General features: G+C 42.7%; 1 protein-coding gene across 1 annotated transcript in view; it reads left to right on the top strand.

The window, feature by feature from the left end:
- HPS5 (HPS5 biogenesis of lysosomal organelles complex 2 subunit 2) overlaps positions 1 to 20,167 on the top strand; it is a gene marked incomplete in the record, with an annotated part of 45,894 nt that overhangs the window by 17,339 nt on the left and 8,388 nt on the right. The window contains 10 exon segments of the mRNA XM_073604115.1: positions 1,738 to 1,896; positions 2,603 to 2,762; positions 5,735 to 5,858; positions 7,082 to 7,231; positions 8,109 to 8,189; positions 9,789 to 10,264; positions 11,941 to 12,061; positions 14,527 to 14,682; positions 17,473 to 17,592; positions 20,006 to 20,119. Coding sequence (XP_073460216.1) covers positions 1,738 to 1,896; positions 2,603 to 2,762; positions 5,735 to 5,858; positions 7,082 to 7,231; positions 8,109 to 8,189; positions 9,789 to 10,264; positions 11,941 to 12,061; positions 14,527 to 14,682; positions 17,473 to 17,592; positions 20,006 to 20,119 — 1,661 coding nt within the window.

Below are 20,167 nucleotides of genomic sequence, written 5' to 3'. Positions count from 1 at the left end.
CCCTTTTCCAACCTTTCTCTATTTCTTTCTCCATCCCCCTTCTTCTCATTAAGTGATATACAGTGGCTTGCGAAAGTATTCGGCCCCCTTGAACTTTTCAACCTTTTGCCACATTTCAGGCTTCAAACATAAAGATATAAAATTTTTATTTTTTTGTGAAGAATCACCACAAGTGGGACACAATTGTGAAGTGGAACGAAATCTTTTGGATTTTTGAAACTTTTTTTAACTAATAAAAAAATGAAAAGTGGGACGTGCAAAATTATTCGGCCCCCTTGCGTTAATACTTTGTGAGCCACCTTTTGCTGCGATTACAGCTGCAAGTCGCTTGGGGTATGTCTCTATCAGTTTTGCACATCGAGAGACTGAAATTCTTGCCCATTCTTCATGGAAAACAGCTCGAGCTCAGTGAGGTTGGATGGAGAGCGTTTGTGAAACAGCAGTTTTCAGCTCTTTCCACAGATTCTCGATTGGATTTCAGGTCTGGACTTTGACTTGGCCATTCTAACACCTGGATACGTTTATTTGTGAACCATTCCTTTGTAGATTTTGCTGTATGTTTGGGATCATTGTCTTGTTGGAAGATAAAATCTCCGTCCCAGTTTCAGGTCTTTTGCAGACTCCAACAGGTTTTCATCCAGAATGGTCCTGTATTTGGCTGCATCCATCTTCCCCTCAATTTTAACCATCTTCCCTGTCCCTGCTGAAGAAAAGCAGGCCCAAACCATGATGCTGCCACCACCATGTTTGACAGTGGGGATGGTGTGTTGAGTGTGATGAGCTGTGTTGCTTTTACGCCAAACATATCGTTTTTGCATTGTGGCCAAAAAGTTCGATTTTGGTTTCATCGGACCAGAGCACCTTCTTCCAGATGTTTGGTGTGTCTCCCAGGTGGCTTGTGGCAAACTTTAGACGAGACTTTTTATGGATATCTTTGAGAAATGGCTTTCTTCTTGCCACTCTTCCATAAAGGCCAGATTTGTGCAGTGTACGACTGATTGTTGTCCTATGGACAGACTCTCCCACCTCAGCTGTAGTTCTCTGCAGTTCATCCAGAGTGATCATGGGCCTCTTGGCTGCATCTCTGATCAGTCTTCTCCTTGTCTGAGCTGAAAGTTTAGAGGGACAGCCAGGTCTTGGTAGATTTGCAGTGGTCTGATACTCCTTCCATTTCAAAATGATCGCTTGCACAGTGCTCCTTGGGATGTTTAAAGCTTGGGAAATCTTTTTGTATCCAAATCCGGCTTTAAACTTCTCCACAACAGTATTACGGACCTGCCTGGTGTGTTCCTTGGTCTTCATGATGCTCTCTGCGCTTTCAACAGAACCCTGAGACTATCACAGAGCAGGTGCATTTATACAGAGACTTGATTACACACAGGTGGATTCTATTTATCACCATCAGTCATTTAGGACAACATTGGATCATTCAGAGATCCTCGCTGAACTTCTGAGTGAGTTTGCTGCACTGCAAGTAAAGGGGCCGAATAATTTTGCACGCACCACTTTCAGTTTTTTAATTGCTAAAAAAGTTTAAAATATCCAATAGATTTTGTTCCACTTCACAATTGTGTCCCACTTGTTGGTGATTCTTCACAAAAAATTAAATTTTTATATCTTTATGTTTGAAGCCTGAAATGTGGCAAAAGGTTGAAAAGTTCAAGGGGGCCGAATACTTTCGCAAGCCACTGTATATATATCCCATTGAGATGTCTGGTGTATCTGAATGTTTTTCAGGCAAGGAAGGTGTTGCCGATGGACAAGCTGGAGCATGTGAAGTCCCAGCTGGACCTGGTTCTGCAGGCAGATCTGGTCAAACAGATGGAAGAGGTCCTTTCCCGCATAGAGCCCATGGATTCAGCTTGCAGCAGCAGGCGAAGCAGTATCTCCTCCCATGTGAGTTCCGTGTGTGCTGTAATCCTGGAGATATTTATCACTGGTGGTGACTTGAAGTCTCTTGGGTCCATTATTCAGCTCGGAAGAAATCTCCAGCATACTTAAAACTGCTTAATGGAAATTCTATTGCCTGTCCCAGGGGGGCCCTGGTAGAGAGTTTACGGCTAGACCTGGCTACAGACTGTCATGTTCGTTCTTTCTTTTCTTTTCTTTTCTTTTCCTTCCTAGTTCTGGCCAGGCCAAAATAATGTCATAAATCCAGAAGTTTTCATGGGAGGAGGGCTTTCTCAGCTAAGCATTACCTTATTCCTGAGCTAAGGGCAGATGGATTTTAAGAAGTAAATGCTACATGAATCACCTACCCTTACTCGAAATGGGCATGGCTAGAAATGCTAGGGGGGGGGGGGGGGGGTTAAAGTGATTTCTTAACAAAATAAAGCATGGGGGGAGGGGTCATTTGCTTTTAAAATTATTAAAGAGCGTTTTCAGTTTGTGGTGCTCAGATACAGTTTGGTTTCACTTTTCTTTTTAAGATTTTCCACCAAGCCCTGTAAGAAACTAGTTTTTAGTTAATCCTGCTAGGATATGTAATTTTAAATTAGCTGACTAATTCTGTGCTCGATCAATTTATTGCTTTTCTACCCCTATGGGCCACTCTAAGGTACTGCAACCACTGACCTGACCTCTCTGGTGTGTTGCATTACAGGAGAGCTTCAATGTGCTGGACTGCGGCATCTACCGGGTGGTCAGTCGCAGGAACAGCCAATCGGATGAAGACTCCGGCTCTCTGCACAGTCAGACGCTATCAGAGGATGAGCGGCTGCGGGAGCTGTCCGCACCGATGGAGGATGAGCATGTGGAATCGGGTAAATGCTGCTCATTGATTGGGTTATATTTCAGGAATGGGTCTGTACATCCAGATCTGCATTCCAGCCACATATAGTTACAGATTATCATTTAAACTGACGTTGGTGACCAAGTGAAGCTTCTGAGCTGCTCCCATTACCAGACATCAGAGGCAGCTGGCTGCACCCTCTAGAGCTGCCAGTATCATTACCTTGTAAATGGCACAGAGCCTTATCCTTTGTAAAAGCAGACCATTGTTCCCTGCTTCTGGCACCGCCCCCTGAAGCCCCACCCACATGTGTTTCACCATACAAGGGTGTCATTCCACCCACACACACACACACACACACAGCCATAAGCTTTGTTCCAATGAGGCCTTGCTACCTTCCCCATACATTCCATAGTTGCACAATCTATCTAGTATAACCGATAGAAAAAATGAATAACCATAAATTAAACCTCTATATACAGAACCCTATACCCACAGATGATTCGGAGCGCGGTCACTGGTACGAGCAGAGAGGGGAGGGGGGAGAAGGACACAGGAGACAGACAGCGGGCTGCGGATGACGGAATCACGCAAACTGACCACGGTGTCAGGGCTCGGCAGCCATGATTATCGTGGTCAGTTTGCAGAGGGGAGGGTATAGCCAGATGGGATCAGCCAGATATTTCAGGTGATATAGGGGTCCAAATTATACAGCACAAGCACTGTGCTGTATAACATGCTTTAAGGGAACAGGATCTTTATTTAATTTTTTTGGGGTTAACCAAGGCTTTAAATCCCCTTTTCTTCCCCATTCTGATGTTCGGTTTGAACTTCAGCAAGTCGGCTACGCGGCTTCACCACATCACCTCCAGAATTTGACTCTTCCTGACTAATGACACCACAATGCAACTTATTCACTCCTTGGTTTTATACCGCCTCGACTACTGCAACTCTCTCCTTAATGGACTACCCTTACGCAGGCTATCCCCCCTTCAGTCTATTATGAATGCTGCTAGACTAATAATCTCACTAATCGATCCGTGACTGCTGCTCCTCTCCGCCGATCCCTTCACTGGCTTCCCCTACCCCACTGTATAAAATTCAAAATGCTGACCACAACAAAACAAGGCCATCCACAACATCTCACCCATCGCCAATTTCATCTGCAGATATCGCCCTCTCCGCTCCTCCCAGGACCTCCTGCTCTCTAGCTTCCTTGTTAGCTCCTCCCATGCTCGCCTACAGGACTTCACTAGAGCCTCTCCCATCCTCTGGAACTCCCTACCCTGTCCACCTTTTAGGAGATCCCTGAAAACTCACTTAATTCAGGGAAGCCTATCCCACACCCACCTAACAACTGTACCCGAGCCACCCCCATCAAATCATCCCCCGCAGCTATTACCTGTTGTACCACCACCCCCCTCCCTTTAGAATGTAAGCTCCACAAGCAGGGCCCTCCTGTCCCTTCTGTATTGAACTGTACTGTAATTGTGCTGTTCCCCCCCTTTATATTGTAAAGCGCTGTGCAAACTGTTAGCACTATATAAATCCTGTATAATAATAATAATAATAAGTCTTGGATACTCCACCAGCAAGAATTCTGTATAATAATTAAGTTGTTGCCATGTGATTGGCTGATTAGCAATTTGTGTTACCAAGCAATGGAACAGGTGTACCTACTAAAGTGGCCAGTGAGTGTATGTACCATTTTTGTTGTATTATCCATTGCCCTAGAAAGATTCACAGAGGAAGCAGACTCTGTCCTCGAAACGTGTCAGAAAAATAACAAATCGTTAAACTTTACCTAATGATTTAAAGGGGGGTTCCGACCGGGGAAAAAAAAAAAATTTAAAGTCAGCAGCTACAAACACTGTAGCTGCTGACTTTAAATAAGTAGACTTACCTGTCCTGGGTGCCCGCGATGTCGGCCGCCCGAGGCCGACCCGTCCCTCGGCTCTCGGGTCCGGGACCTCCATCCTAACTAAGGGAAACAGGCAGTGGAGCCTTGTGGCTTCACTGCCAGTTTCCTACTGCGCACGCGCGAGCGGCGCTGCGCTCTGTGAATGGCCCCGTGGTTTTCTGGGAACACGCACAGTTCCCAGAAGGCAACGGGGGCCGCTCACCCGAGGAGCAGGACACGCCGCGGAATAGGAAGAGGCAGATTAGGAAGACTGCCTAGCAACAAGGGTTTCAGGTAAGTAAATTTTTTTTTTTTTTCTTTTTTCACTTTTTTTTTTTTTCAGATTTTTGGTGCAATTTTTTTTTTTTTTTTTTTTAGGGTGGCCCTCCACTTTAAGCCGTAATATCTGCTACAATAAATCTTTGGACTTATTATTTTATAGAAATCATGACATGTCACTGTATTTAGAAGTGCAGCATGGTGGCTAAGTGGTTAGCACTTCCACCTAGCAGCACTGGGGTCGTCGGTTTGAATGCCAACCATGGCACTACCTGCCTGGAGTTAGCATGTTCTCCCTGTGCCTGCGTGGGTTTCCTCCAGTTACTCTGGTTTCCTCCCACACTCCAAAGGCATGCTGGTAGGTAAATTGGCCCTAGTATGTATGTATATATATGTGTATGTATATGTATGTATATGTAATATATATATATATATATATATATATATATATATATATATATATAATGACGGCGCTATATAAGTACCTGAAATAAATTAAAATGTATATTTTCTATGGGGAAATGCATAGGCTTCAACAATATATGGGCTTAGATATCATGCAAATGAAAAAAAACATATTTTACAAATATGCAATTTATTTATAAGAATAATTGTATTTTTGATGGGGTGTTTTTTTTTTTTTAATATTTATTGCACAAAAAAAAAGAAAAAAAAGGTTTTTGTTTTTGTTTTTGTTTTTTTTGTCCTTGTTCTGAACTACATTTCCGATATCACGGATCAGCTGATGCATGTTGTGTGCACATTGATGTGGTCTGTCTCACTGTCATTATGTTACCTGTTCTCCCGCATGTTCTGCCCATCAGACACCGCCTCTCATGCCTCTGTGACCATGGACAGCGATCGGACCGAACCCATCCTCCCGTTCAATCTCTCACTGCCATTCCGTTCCACCTCACCCCGCATGTCCCTGCAAGCTGTCAAGGAAAGGTAAAGAATTGCCCATCGGTAACACTGACCAGTTTACAGGAGGCATGATTTACTGTTGTGGATTATAATGTAGATTGGTGTTAAAGTCCAACACAAAATACTTTTGGGGTCCAAAAGTATTAATTGCATCATAGAAATTCAAGGGTGCAATCCCACGCGTTTCAGGAGCTGTGAAATGCCCCCACGAAAGTGGAGTTACCCTTTTTAAGTCCTCTCAGTGGTGGCTGGTGCTTAAAATTTTTGGGGGGCGCAAACAAACTGAAAAATTACTGGAAAAAAAAAAAAACAATCAATTGCAACCTCACTGTGCCCATCATATGCAGCCACTTGTGCCCCAGCATATGCCGCCATTTGTGCCCCATCATATGCCACCACTTGTGCCCCATCTAATGCAGACACTGTGGCCCCCGCATGCTGTCTGCCCGGCTTTTACCCCATCTTGGTGGAGGGTCAGGCAGCGGGTGACGGCAGTGAGCTGTGGGACGGCTCCTGTGTCCTCCATGCGTCTCTCCTTCCGTTCTGCTAGGCGTCCAAAGGGGGCACCTGTGCCTTCAGCCAAGCAGGTGACGGGTATTAGACCCGGAGAGGCGGTTCAGTGTTAGAAAAGCAAATATTCATTTGCTTTTCTAACACATCTGTGCTCTGCGCTCCGAGATCACCTTTTTTTTTTTTTTTTAAGCTGTTTAGAGCCTATGGCTCTAATCAGGTGCTTCAAAAGTCGAAAGCCTTGCGGCTTCACAGCCTGTTTCCTACTGTGCATGCGCGAGTCATGCTGCACGTTCTAAATGGTCCCTGCTGTCTTCTGGGACCCGTGTGTCTCCCAGAAGACAGTGGGAGGGAAGGAGGAGGGGCCAGACATTGCATAGATCTTTACCCGGAAGTGGGAGCAGATACCTGGATGTGACAGGTATCCATCCGCTCCCCCCAGAAAGGTGCCAAATTCGGCACCGGGGGGGGGGGGGGGGGAGAGGAATCCGATCAGCGGAAGTTCCATTTCTGGGTGGAACTCCGCTTTAAGCAACGACAAAGTCATTTAAAAAGGCCCATGGTGGAAATGTAAAAATTGCTCCAGTCCATAAGGGGGAAAAAAGGTATGAGAGCTGAAGTGGTTAAACTGCGGACATAAGACCAGTCCCAGTGTATTTTCTCAAGTCTAAAACCGTCTCCAGCTCTCTAGCGGCCATGCACGAGTTGGTTCATTTTTTGTTTTTCTCTGGTTTCAGTGTCTCAAGCTTTGTTAGAAAAACCACTGAGAAAATCGGTACCCTCCACATGAGTCCTGAAATAAGGAGGAAGCAGGAGGCCAAGGAGGAAGAGCACCCCCATGAAGTGCCTATGGATGGTTTGGCCCAACAAGAAGAAGAAAAGACTGAGTGAGTTATTTGCAGCAGATTAGTGATAAGCTGAACAAGATGCATTTGTGATATTTTTTTACACATTGTAATGATTTCTAACACTGTACTTCATTCTGTGTGCACAGCGAGTGCGCAGAGAGAGAGGGGCACACTGCCATCTGCAGGCTGGAGAAATCTCCCGATGTGGCTCTCACCATGTCTGCTGATGGTCCACCTGTCCTTTTTATTTGTTTACTTATTTATATAGAGGCCACATTATACACATCATTTGATGCATACTGTACACTCCTATCAGTCCCTCTCCTCAAGGAGCTTACAATCTAAGGCAAGGTTTCTCACCTAGGGTTCCTCCCAGAGATTGCTAGAGATTTCTGCCTCTCAGATAAGTTCCCACTGACATCATTGACCTTAGCTATCTGTAGGGGTGTAATGCTTCCCAATGACCACAAGTGTAAGGAGCATTCTTTCCACTGACAAACTAACAGTTATTATTAGCAGAGGTTCCCTGAGACCGAACAGTTATTTCAGGGTTTCTATGTGTTGAAAAGGGCTCATCTAAGGTCTCCATCCTTAATTCTTACACATACTAGGGCCTTTTAGGAAAGAAGCCAGTTACCGATGACATTCACGTATGGGAGGAAACCCATGCAAGCACAGGTACAACATGCAAACTCCATGTAGATAGTGTCCTGACCAGTAATAGAACCAGGGACCCTAGTGCAAGGCAGAAGTACGAAGCACTAAACTACTGCTTTTGGGTCATTAAGCAACTTACACTGGTGGCTACGTGTCCTACTGTGGTCATTCGCTTGTAATGGGCCATTATAAGGCATCAAGTCTGTTATACATGGTACAAAGTAATAAGTATCTAATGGTCTATGACTTTATTCTGTAGGATAGAACCTCCCCAACCACCAACACCTTCTGTGGAGGAAATTCTGCTGGGAGAACTGAAGCTTGCAACGTTGGAAGCCATGTGAGTGGTGACTATTTTATGTATTTGGTGGGGACATTTAGAACTGGCAGCTGTAATGCTTCTTCATCATTACAGTGTTGATGTAACTGGATGCTTGGAAATGAATTGGGAAGGGAAATTTTCCTTAGCTTAGCCAATGTGGTGAAAACTCACTTTGCAAAGGATAACACGCAAGGAAAAATAAAAAATAAAACACTATATTTGTTTGTACATTATTGGATGATGGAAGTCCACAAAGCTTTGCCAAATTCATTAATTCTCAAGCACTATAGCTGCCGAAAGACATACTTACCAGTCTATAAGGTCCAGCAATGCCTTTACAAGCCTTCTTTGCCCGTTATGTTTTGTGCCGCCATCTTGGATTGGAAAGCCTGCTGTCACTTCCTGGGATTGACTGGTCCCATAGACTCCTGAAATATATGACATTATCCCAGGAGGCTGCAGGTGGACCAAGACCAACATCCTGCTAGCCAAGTCTAGGAGTAAAGACGAGGGAGCAAGTACCTGCTGAAAAAAAGGTATTCGCGCCTCCCCCCCCCCCCAAAAAAAAATTACAAAAATGAATTCAAAATGTGTAACAGAGATATGGGAGGGTTAGATGGAGGCTACGGGGAAATTTTAATTGATGGTCCGCTTTTAATGAGCGGAGTAGAAGTACATATAAACTCAAGCAGCAAGAGATATAGAGTATCTGAACAAAACAGATACAACCCTGAGTTCATCAAACTTGAGAGTGCAAAGCTTCATAACATGAGGAGATGGGGAGTGAAGTGGACACCAGAGCCCCAACTGTGTCCTCTGACTGGTCTAACACATTCTAGTTTATTCTCAACCAGGGTTCCTCCAGAGGTTGCTAGGGTTTCCTTGAACTGTGGTTGATTTATCTCCTATCTCGGTGGTCCCCAAACTGCGGCCTGAGGACCTGATGTGGCCCTTTGCTTGTTTCTTTCCAGCCCTCTGGGCACTATTTTATACACTGACACCTATGAAGGGCACAATTCCTTCCAATGACACCAATGATGCTTGCTTCTTGCTGGCCCTTGGGACACTATTTTATTCACTGACACCAATGATGGGGCACATTTCCTCCCATTGACACCAATGATGAGGGATTGTTTACTCCCACTGATGTTGGGACATTTTGTACTCCCAGTGGCCACAATCTGGCTCCACTAAAGTCTGAAGGACAGTAAACTGGCCCCTTTGTTTAGAAAGTTTGAAGGCCCTTTATGATGTTCTGGGACCAACACTACATGGCAGGGTGGCAATCAGACCACCACAATAAGAGGGTAATTTATTATTTCCCACTGACTCCTGATTTATTCCTTGCATAAGGGGTTTCCTAAGACCTGCATTTTTTTAAGGGTTCCTCTGGGTTATAAAGTTTGAGAAAGGCTGCACTAGACACCTGTAGAGGGCAAGGGAGTATATAGAGAAGGTAGTGGGCAGTTCGAATATTGGGCTACGTGGGATGTGCTTTTTATAAGAAGATAGCAAGACAGTTTGGGGATGGAGTTGGACCAATATGGGCTTGTCTACTAAAGGATATTCCATAACAGGAGTAGCAGAATGAGTAATTTTTTCAAAAAAATATTTCAGGCATAAACTTCAGGACTCCCAGGTGTTGTTTAACGTGGAAGAAATGGGAAAGGTCTTAAAAGACTGGTTGATGAACTTGGAGAAGGCTCTCAGTCCCCAGGACCTCTCTGGCTCATGTGAGACATCGCTGAACTCCTCAGGGGAAGCAGACAGCGCTGCAACAGATTCATCTGACATTGAAGAGATCGAGAGGAAACCATCTGTCTGTTCCAGGGTGGAGGAAGATTTCGTCTTCAGAGTACGTGCTCCGTGTTTCATAGAAGAACCTCTTCATCGAGACCTCTCCCAGCTAGCTATTATGTGCCTAGAATATAATGTTTTCGCTAGTGAGGCTTGCCTTGGTGGGAACCCAAGTGCCTGCCGCTTTATACGGAAGTACCTCTTCCTGCTGGACCTCAAAAGGCTAAAGCGATGCCTCGCGCTGATTTACAGTGACGTCCCCAGCCTCTGGGACACTTACATTGAAGGATTAAAAGGTAATATTGATGTTTTTGAATATTTTTGTTCCAAATTTTGCAACACAACAATTTTAGTGTTTCTGGGTACTGAGGGTCTAATGTGGGCAAAGTATTCTGTTAAGAGTGAGCTTGTGTTCTATCACGTAAAAGGCTTTCATCAACTAGAGAAGAATTGAACTCCTTTGCCATGGAAAAGCCTTTAAAAAAGACCACTGTATTGTATGATGGCAACATACTTGACCTCCAGAGGATTTACCCCCTCCCCCCCATTTCCTGACCAGACCATTTTTTTGTGACACGGCACTGCGTTATTTATTTTTTTTTAACATTCCATTTCAATTCATTTCAGAACGATACAAGTATATATAGGCATATACATAATATACAAAACATAAAATACAGTCAACATAACACAAACATGCAGTTTTTTTGCGCCCCTCAAAAATTTTGAGCACCAACCGTCACTGTATACAGTATATACTGCAGCTTAATAATCATTAGATGTGGTGGCTGCATTCATTTTCTTTTTCCCTCTGATTTTACCTTGTGATCTGGAGCCAGTAACACACCTCCTGTATTGGTGAGACACAACTCTGTATGAAGGTGCACAGGAGGTAGAGCAGACGGCAGCATTGTCAATCTGGTGGGTAGGTTAGTGATAAATGTATTGGCAGTTTTAGATGCACTGACAAATAGAAGCAAGACTCCAGCTCGCACTTTATAATCCATTACAGCAAAATGTTTTTTTTTTTTTCCTTTTTGGGAAAAGTGTTGCATGGTTTGTCTCATCTATGTAAAGTGATACATTCTGCTGGAGAGCTTGTGCTTTGGAAAAATGACAATCTTGCTGTGTAAATTCCTCACATTGAATGGATGTAGGGAAAGACGACCCGTAGAATAACAGGTACAACTTATATAGAAGGATTTGTTTCATCTCTGTGTATCACCTGAGGTCATTCACTTCCCTGGGTATGTTTACAACCACTTTAAAGCGGTATTAAACCTAAAATCAAACATTATATTGCAGCTTACTAATCCTTAGGTGAAAATACAGGAAAGAAAGCCTAAAAAAGGAAACAAATGCAGCCATCACATCTAAGAATTGGTAAGCTGAAACATAATAAGTGTTTTATTTTTGGGTTTAATACCTCTTTAAAGTGGTTGTAAACATACCCAGTGAAGTGACTGGTCTCAGGTCATACACAGAGAGGACACAAAGCCTTCTATCTAAGTTGTACCTGTTTATCTAAAGCCATCTTTCCCCAACATCCATTCAAAGTGAGGAATCTACACAGGATCTCTCAGCTCTGAAAAGCAGGGGGCGGGGAGCTGAAGTTACATCAGTGAGATGAACTTTAAGAGCTGATTGAAGGGAAGGGACACCCCCCCCCCCCCCCCAAAAAAAAGCACACAGGAACAGAGCTGAGGCTATCAGTCAGCTGGAGCTCTCTCCCCTGTCACCATTTTTTTTCATGGTGTCAGGAAAATTTGTCAGAAGTGACTTGTGCTGATAGCGGAGGAAGGAGGCAGCAGACAGAAATGACACTTGGTCCTCTGGACTGAGACAAGTACACGCTATAGAGGGATGTGCTTTGTTCACATTTTTATATCTGAGGTTTAACCGCTTTTAATGTATTTTAAGGCTAGCTTGCTAGATTGTAGTCCTAACAACATTTTATCTCATTCGCTCGCAGATCTGGCCGGTCCGGGTCCGTTGGTGTTGGCCATAGAGAAAGGAGATCTGGTGAGCGCGGTGCAGAGACTGAAGGATATGGAGCCCTGGGACAGCCCTCTTCTCCTCGCCTATGTATCCAGGTGTGTCATCCAAATGTCCCCTTTACCAGGTCACCCCAAACCGGACAGCTTTTATCTTGTAGATCAGAGAACTGACCACCCGTCATTATGTGGCAGGACAGAACACTCAGTACATGGAAGAATGAATCGCATTTCCTAAGCATTCTGCAAGAAAAAGTATAGGTGTGATCATGGCCAATAGGAAATTATTGGAGGTGGGACTTCCATAAAAGGGGCCGTCGCTGAGTCCTGGTGGACGGGGGGGCTCATTGCACATTCCAGGTTTTAAACTTAATTCACGAAGATGGAATTATTTTGCCTTCACTCCCTATTTTTTATCTTTATAATTTTCTCCAAAAATTTAAATTTACAAGTATAAATGTTTTTTTTTTTTTTTTCTTCCTTGGGGAAGGGCAAGAACCTTTTTAACTACCCTGTTTCCCCGAAAATAAGACCTAGAGTGATTGTCGGTGATGGCTGCAATATAAGCCCTACCCCCCAAATAAGCCCTAGTTAAAGTCCTTGAAGGGCTTATTTTCAGGGTAGGGCTTATTTTCGGGGAAACAGGGTAGGGCTTATTTGGGGGGGTAGGGCTTATTTGCAGCCATCACCGACAATCACGCTAGGTCTTATTTTCGGGGAAACAGGGTAGGTTCTTATTGCTTCATAAGCCCTCCTGTGCCAGTGACACCCCCTTCACCCTCTTTCCTTTTTTCTGGTGCCACAAGGGCAGGAAATAAGAAAAATGCTCTAATGGGGTCACCAAAAGCATTACAGACCAGACAGAAATTCTGACCTTTGCCCGTTTTTTTTTTATTTACCAGCTGAGGTTTTTAAACTTAGGAGATAGCCCAGAAAACCCCCGGGTTTCAAAATGTAATTTGACACTTGCAGATAGTCTTCAGTTGTCATTGAGTAATACAGTATATGGTTATATTTATTATTTCATTCATATGGAAACCAGAGGTGTGACCTATGATTTTTGTATATGACATTGGTCAAAGAAACCATACAATTAAAAAAAAAAAAAAATTGTTTTAAAATAGGAATAATATGATTCTTGGTACAAAGCCAAGCAAAGATATTTGTAAATGGGGAAAAGAAAAGTTTTTGTTTTAAAAAATGTGTGCGCTTTTTTTATTTGACACTGAAAAAAATAAAGTAAGGGAAATGAAGAAACATGGAAAAAAAAATAAGAAGTAGAAAAAAAAAATCAGGAGAAAAATAGCTAAGTGGATAAGGTGAGGAAGGAGTTAATAAAAGCTGGTTATGATTAACTAGGGGGTTATAATAATAATAGTTAAGGAAGCTATATTAATATATATTTTAACATAGTTTCATTCATCATCATCATCATCATCATCATCCCTAGCCCCATCATCCCTTAGTTAATCCTAACCTGCTCTTATTAACTCCTTCCTCACCTTCTCCAATTAGCTATTATTTTTCTCCTGATTTTTTTTATTTTTTTTTTCCATGTTTCATTTCCCTTCCATTATTTTTTTCAGTGTCAAATAAAAAAAAACTGCACACGTTTTTTAAACAATAGGAACCATATTAGTCTAATTTTTAAAACTATTTTTCTTTTTTTTTTTTTTTTTTTTTTTAAATGAACAATGGCCAAAAAAAAAAGAATAAAAATATATTTCATTTTTGTAATAAGCAACAAAATAAGCCTGGTTTGTCACTCTGAAAAATGTAACGTTTTTTTATTTTGTTACGTTAAGTAATGGCAAAATTATCGCCAAATAAAAAGGCCCATTTTGAAAATGTAAAAATTGCTCTGGCCCATAAGAGATATAAACATACAAGAGCTGGAAACTAAAATCATTTTCTTGGAATTGACCTTTAATAAGTGATAACCTTTTCTGGTTAAAGAAACCATACAATTAAATAATGTTCCTTTGCTAATCATAACCAACCTTCATTAACTCCTTCCTCACCTTCTCTTACCTATTATTATTTTTTTTTTTTCAATTTCTATTTTTTTCCACGATTCTTTATTTTTATTCATTTGTTATTTTTTTTTCACTGTCATTTAAAAAAAAAGTGCACAATTTTTTTAAACAAAGACATCTATTTTTTTAAATTTTCTTTTCCATTTACAAATAACTTTGCTTGGCTTCGTACCAGGAATCATATTTGTCTGATCTTAAAAATGTTTAATGAACAATGGTCAAAAAGAATAAAAATGTATTTATTTTTGCAATAAGCAACTAAAAGTTAGTTTGTACCTCTAAGAAAATGAACATATTATATTATCTGAAGTAATGACAAAATACCAAAGCTGAAAACTAAAATAATTTTTTTTTTTTCTGGAATTGACCTGTAAGAAATGATAACCTGTGCTGAAATCTTTGTGAATTCACTGCTGCTTTTATTTGATAGTAATGGCCGATAAAATAATTCTCGCAGTGGTGACCTCAGAGTGCAAAATTAGAGTTGAGTACGATGGACGTTTTATCTATTATTTTGATTCCATTTAGGATTTATGACAAATTTGGCGAATCGGCAGTGAGATCCCTCCCCAAGTTTTACCCATCGATCTTACCGGTGGACGTTAAGCATCTTTGCAGGGCCAATCCAGGGCACTTTTTGGCCTACTTGGACAATCTCATCAAGACCAAACCTGAACAGCAAAGGTAAGGTGAAGAGAGGACCATACCTGTCTGAGGCTTTGCCGGTATTTTATAGATTTCATTTTGGTCTTTTCTGCATGGCCGGCCAAGGGGAGGTAAAAATAGACGTGGTTTAACTTACCGTGAGCGCGCAGCTGCAAAATGAACATGGCTGGTGACCATGTCTGTACATATTGTTGCACTGCAGTTATACAACTGTAGAACCCTCCTAGATAGGTTGCTGGGTAGGTTAGGTAATATTGGTTCTTGTAGCTCTCCTGTAATCAGTAGAGCAGCTTGTGATTGCTTTGGGCTGTTCAGGGTTTTGTAGGCTGCAGGTTTGACTGCTTCCCCCTGTTTTCTGGAGAGTTCTGGGCTGAGAGAGTCAAAGAAGCAGTCTGAATATTTTATGTGGTTCCATCCAATACCTGGGGGTAGGCCTTCCAGTAGGGGGCTGTAGAGTGCATAGATAGTCTGGGGCCAGAGGCAGCCCTGCTATTGTCCGGGGGGGAGAGGTTCCCAGCCTGGAGGGCTGCTGCCCTCTAAGGTAGCCCAACTGACATTTACCAGGAGCTCATCGGGGTCCCAGCTATGAAAAACCTGGGACAAAACCGGTGGCTGCTGCTTGGATGAGTACTACACAACGACTGCAACATACAGGGATATACAATGTAATACTGACATATAATCACACACATAGGTTGGACTTGTGTCTTTTTTTCGACCTCACCTACTATGTAACAACCGGTCACGTTTGGCAGACGGTGCCAACTCCAAAAGTGACCCATTCAAGTGCAAGGGACCGTGCCGCAACCTCCATGCATGTGCATGTAATGCAGATGGTTGGGGTCTGGACTTTTAACCCCTTCCTGCCGAGCGTACGCAGATGTGCGTACTCAGTTTTCCGGGGTTATACCGGGATGATGCCCGCAGCTGCAGGCATCATCCCGGTATCGTTTTTTACAGCGGGCGATCAGCTTTCCGGGTATAACAACCGATGAGGCTAAAAGCCACTCGGCTGTTATACCGGAGCAGCGGGAGGGGATGTCCCCCCTCCCGCCGCTGTTACCGGGCCTCCCGTTCGATCGAGAGGCCCGGTGACCAATCGGCTGCCTCCGGCAGCTGGGGGCGGGCTGGAACAAAGCTGTGGGCGGCTTCGTTCCAGTCTTCTAAATGTAAACGTGGAAGCGACGTCATGACGTCACTTCCCGTTTACTCGGCTGCCAATGGCGCCGATTTTAAAAAGATACACAGTATTCAGAATCGCAGTTTTCAGCGATCTGAATACTTTGAAGTGCAAAGGAGGGATCGGGGGTCTTTTAGACCCCCGATCCCTCCATAAAGAGTACCTGTCGCCACCTATTACTGTCACAAGGGATGTTTACATTCCTTGTGACAGCAATATAAGTCATCAATTTTTTTATTTTTTTTTAACACCATTTATAAATATAAAAATGTAATAAAATAAATAAGAAAAAAAATGTTTTTAAAGCGCCCCGTCCCCGCGAGCTCGCGCAGCAAAGAAAACGCATACGGAAGCCGCGCCCGCATATGTAAACGGTGTTCAAATCACACGTGAGGTATCGTCGCGATCGTCAGAGCGAGAGCAATAATTCTAGCACTAGACCTCCTCTGTAACTCTAACCTGGTAACCGTAAAAAAAACTTGCAGCGCCTATGGAAATTCTTAGGTACCGTAGTTTGTCGCCATTCCACGAGTGCATGCAATTATAAAGTGTGACATGTTTGGTATCTATTTACTCGACGTAACATCATCTTTCACATTATAGAAAAAATTGGGGTAAATTTACTGTTTGGATTTTTTAAAATTCATGAAAGTGTCCCTTTTCCCAAAAATTTGCGTTTAAAACACCGCTGCACAAATACCGTATGATATAAAATATTGCAACAATCTCCATTTTATTCTCTAGATTCTCTGCTAAAAAAAATATATATGTAATTTTCTAGCAAAAAATATGGATTTTAACCTGTAAACACCAAATTTCAAAAATAGGCTTAGTCATGAAAGGGTTAATGGTTGGTGTTGTGGAGGTGAACTATCCCCTCTAAGCGACCTCAAAAAAATGTGATGTGCAAAAAAGTTCCTCAAAAATGGGACTTTAATGGACCATGAACAAACGTGATCCTTATAAAATTAAAAATGTATTGTTACACAAATATTTACACAATACGTGATGGATGGTAAAAACAAACACATGGTGAAAATGGACAACATGGGACAAAAAAACTGGAATAACCCAATTCCACTGTAAGGGGGAACAGAGGAAATCCAAGGCGTTTTTTTTTTTTTTTAGTTTATTTAGAAAGTAAAAAAAAAATTTTTTTTTTCAAAATTGTCAGTCTTTTTTTGGTAATAGCGCAAAAAAATAAAAAGCCCAGTGGCTATTAAATACCACCAAAAGAAAGCTCTAATTGTGGGGAAAAAAATACATACATTTTATTTGGGTACAGCTTAGCACGACCGCGCAATTGGCCATTAAAGTAACGCAATGCTGTAGAGCAAAAAATGGCCTGGTCATGAAGGGGGGATAAATCTTTGAGGTCAAGTGGATAATGATAAAAATAGAGAAAAAAAAATAGCAAGATCAAGGCTTGATCTAGGTTAGGGTCAAGGTAAGGCTCAAAATGCATTTTTGTCTGTGTAGGCAGACATTCTTGCACCAACACTGACGCCTAATATATCAAAAGTACACCAAGAAAGCAGAACTGGAAAATTTGTACCAAAAGCATTAGATACAGATTCTTAGTAAGTAAGACTAATGTGTGTTTTTTTTGTTTGTTTTTTTTATTGTAGATTATTCCTGTTACAGTCTCTTGCTCAACCGGAATCCTTAAAGTTAGACTGGCTACAACTAGCAGTTTCCCATGATGCCCCCCACTCTTCAAGCACTGTTGACAGCACTGGAAACCCCAGGTAAGTGACTTTGAAACTCTTCAAAGTTTAAGATGAATTCCATGTATGGATATTTTTACATAGTTGCATTGTTCCAGCTTTGACCAATGTAACTATATATAGGCAATACGAAATAAGAAAGGTCCCTAAGCCGCAGATCACAACAAAACCCTGTGTATGGAACGTGAAAACCGCCTCAGCCCGGGCTCCATTCAGGCTGTACACCCAAACGCGTTTCGTCTCACCTACGGGGCTTAATAATGGGGAACATGGAAGATCGGAGATCACTGTAATAGACACAGCTATTCCACTAATCTCCACTAGATTCCAGGTCCTGTGCTGAGCTGTCCTGCCATTATGAACACAGGCGGTCACTTTCTCAACTAGGGCACCATTCAGGGAACACTTTGCATCATATGAATGAATGCAAACGTTCTCTGATTGGACCAGATGGAAATGCGGGGCAGTGAGGTCATAATCTCTACTTTGTCCAATCAGAGAATACTTTGCATTCATTAAAAGAGAGAGTGCAAAGCATTCACAGAATGGTGCCCATGTTGAGCAGCCGACCTCCTGCATTCTGAGTGCAGCAGGGCAGCACAGGACCCAGAAAATGGAGGTCACTGGATTAGCGATGCCAACTAGAGTGATTTCCAGCTTCTAGAGCAGTGGTCTCTGAACTGTGGCCCGGGGGCCGGATGCGGCCCTTTGCTTGCCTTTTATCTGACACTTGGGGCACTATTCCTCTCACTGATACGAGACACTATTCTGCCAACTGACACCAACAATGGGGCACCATTTCTCCCACGGACACCAATAATGGGGCACTATTTATCCCTATAATGCCAACGATGGATCGCAATTTCTCCCCCCTAATAACAAATGTGACAATGTTTACTCCCACTGATGACAAGAATATTTCCACTTCCGCTGGCCACAATCCGGCTCCCCTGAAGTCTGAAGGTCAATAAACTGGTCGTTGCTTAGAAAGCTTGGAGACCCCCTGTTCTGGAGTGATTCTGCAGGTATGGTATATACAGCTGTGGCCAAAAATGCTGAGAATAACATAAATATTAATTTTCACAAAGTCTGCTGCTTCAGTGTTTTTTAGACGTTACTATGGTATACTGAAGTATAATTACAAGCATTTCATAAGTGTCAAAGGCTTTTATTGACAATCACATGAAGTTTATGCAAAGAGTCAATGTTTTCAGTGCTGACCCTTCTTTTTCAAGACTTCTCCCTGCAATGCTGTCATCAACTTCTGGGCCACATCCTGACTGATTGCAGCCCATTCTTGCATAATCAATGCTTGGAGTTTGTCAGAATTTGTGGGGTTTTTTGTTCACCCGCCTCTTGAGGATTGACCACAAGTTCTCAATGGGATTAAGTTCTGGGGAGTTTCCTGGGCATGGACCCAAAATTTCCATGTTTTTTTGCCCAAGCCACTTATCGCTTTTGCCTTATGGCAAGATGCTCCACCATGCTGGAAAAGGCATTGTTCCTCACCGAACTGTTCTTTGATGGTTGGGGGAAGTTCTCTCGGAGGATGTTTTTGTATCATTCTTTATTCATGGCTGTGTTCTTAGGGAGAATTGTAAGTGAGCCCCCCACTCCCTTGGATGAGAAGGAACCCCACACATGAATGGTCTCAGGAGGCTTTACTGTTGGCATGACACAGAACTGAGGGTAGGATCCCCTTTCCGATTGTTTGGGGCATCTGAAAAACATTGTCCAGAGAAGAAAAGGTGATTTTCTTCTCTGGACAACATTTTTCAGATGCCCCAATCGGAAAGGGGATTCATCAGAGAAAATGACTTTACCCCAGTCCTCAGCAGTCCAATCCCTGAACCTTTTGCAGAATATCAGTCTGTTCCTGATGTTTTTCCTGGAGAGAAGTGGCTTCTTTGCTGCCCTTCTTGACACCAGGCCATTCTCCAAAAGTCTTCTCCTCACCGTGTGTGCCGATGTACCCACACCTGCCTGTTGCCATTCCTGAACAAGCTTTGCACTGGTGGTGCCCCGATCCCGTAGCTGAATCCACTGTAGGAGACGGTCCTGGCGCTTGCTGAAGCCTTCTTCACAAATGCAGTGGAAATGTTTTTTATGGGATTAAGTTAATTTTCCTGGCAAAGAGGGACTTTGCAATTCATCTGATCACTCTTCATAACAGTTTGGAGTATATGTGCAAATTGCCATCATAAAAACTGAGGCAGCAGACTTTGTGAAAGTTAATATTTGTGTCATTCTCGAAACTTTTGGCCACGGCTGCACATGGTTACATTGGTCCGAGCTGGAACAATGTAACTATGTGAAAATATCCACACCTGGAGTTCTTTTTTAAAGCTGTTGCTCAGCAGTACTTTGAGATCCTTCTTTGGTTTTTCAAAAAAGTAAATCTGTGAACTAATTGTACATTTTCTGTTCTCCGCAGACCCCGCTCACACTTGTTCACCTGGGGCTATGGACATCTCATGTCTCTTTTAATTGAACTGCCATCTGACTTTGTAACCAAAGAGAAAATGCTGAATATCTGCAGGACAGCTGGGTAAGGAACTTGTCCCGTCTGCTGGGCCAGGACAAGGGGTGGGCGGGA

The sequence above is a fragment of the Aquarana catesbeiana genome, linkage group LG11 (assembly GCF_042186555.1).
Source record: "Aquarana catesbeiana isolate 2022-GZ linkage group LG11, ASM4218655v1, whole genome shotgun sequence".
Lineage (NCBI taxonomy): Eukaryota > Metazoa > Chordata > Amphibia > Anura > Ranidae > Aquarana > Aquarana catesbeiana.
This window is presented reverse-complemented; position numbering and strand designations above follow the sequence as displayed.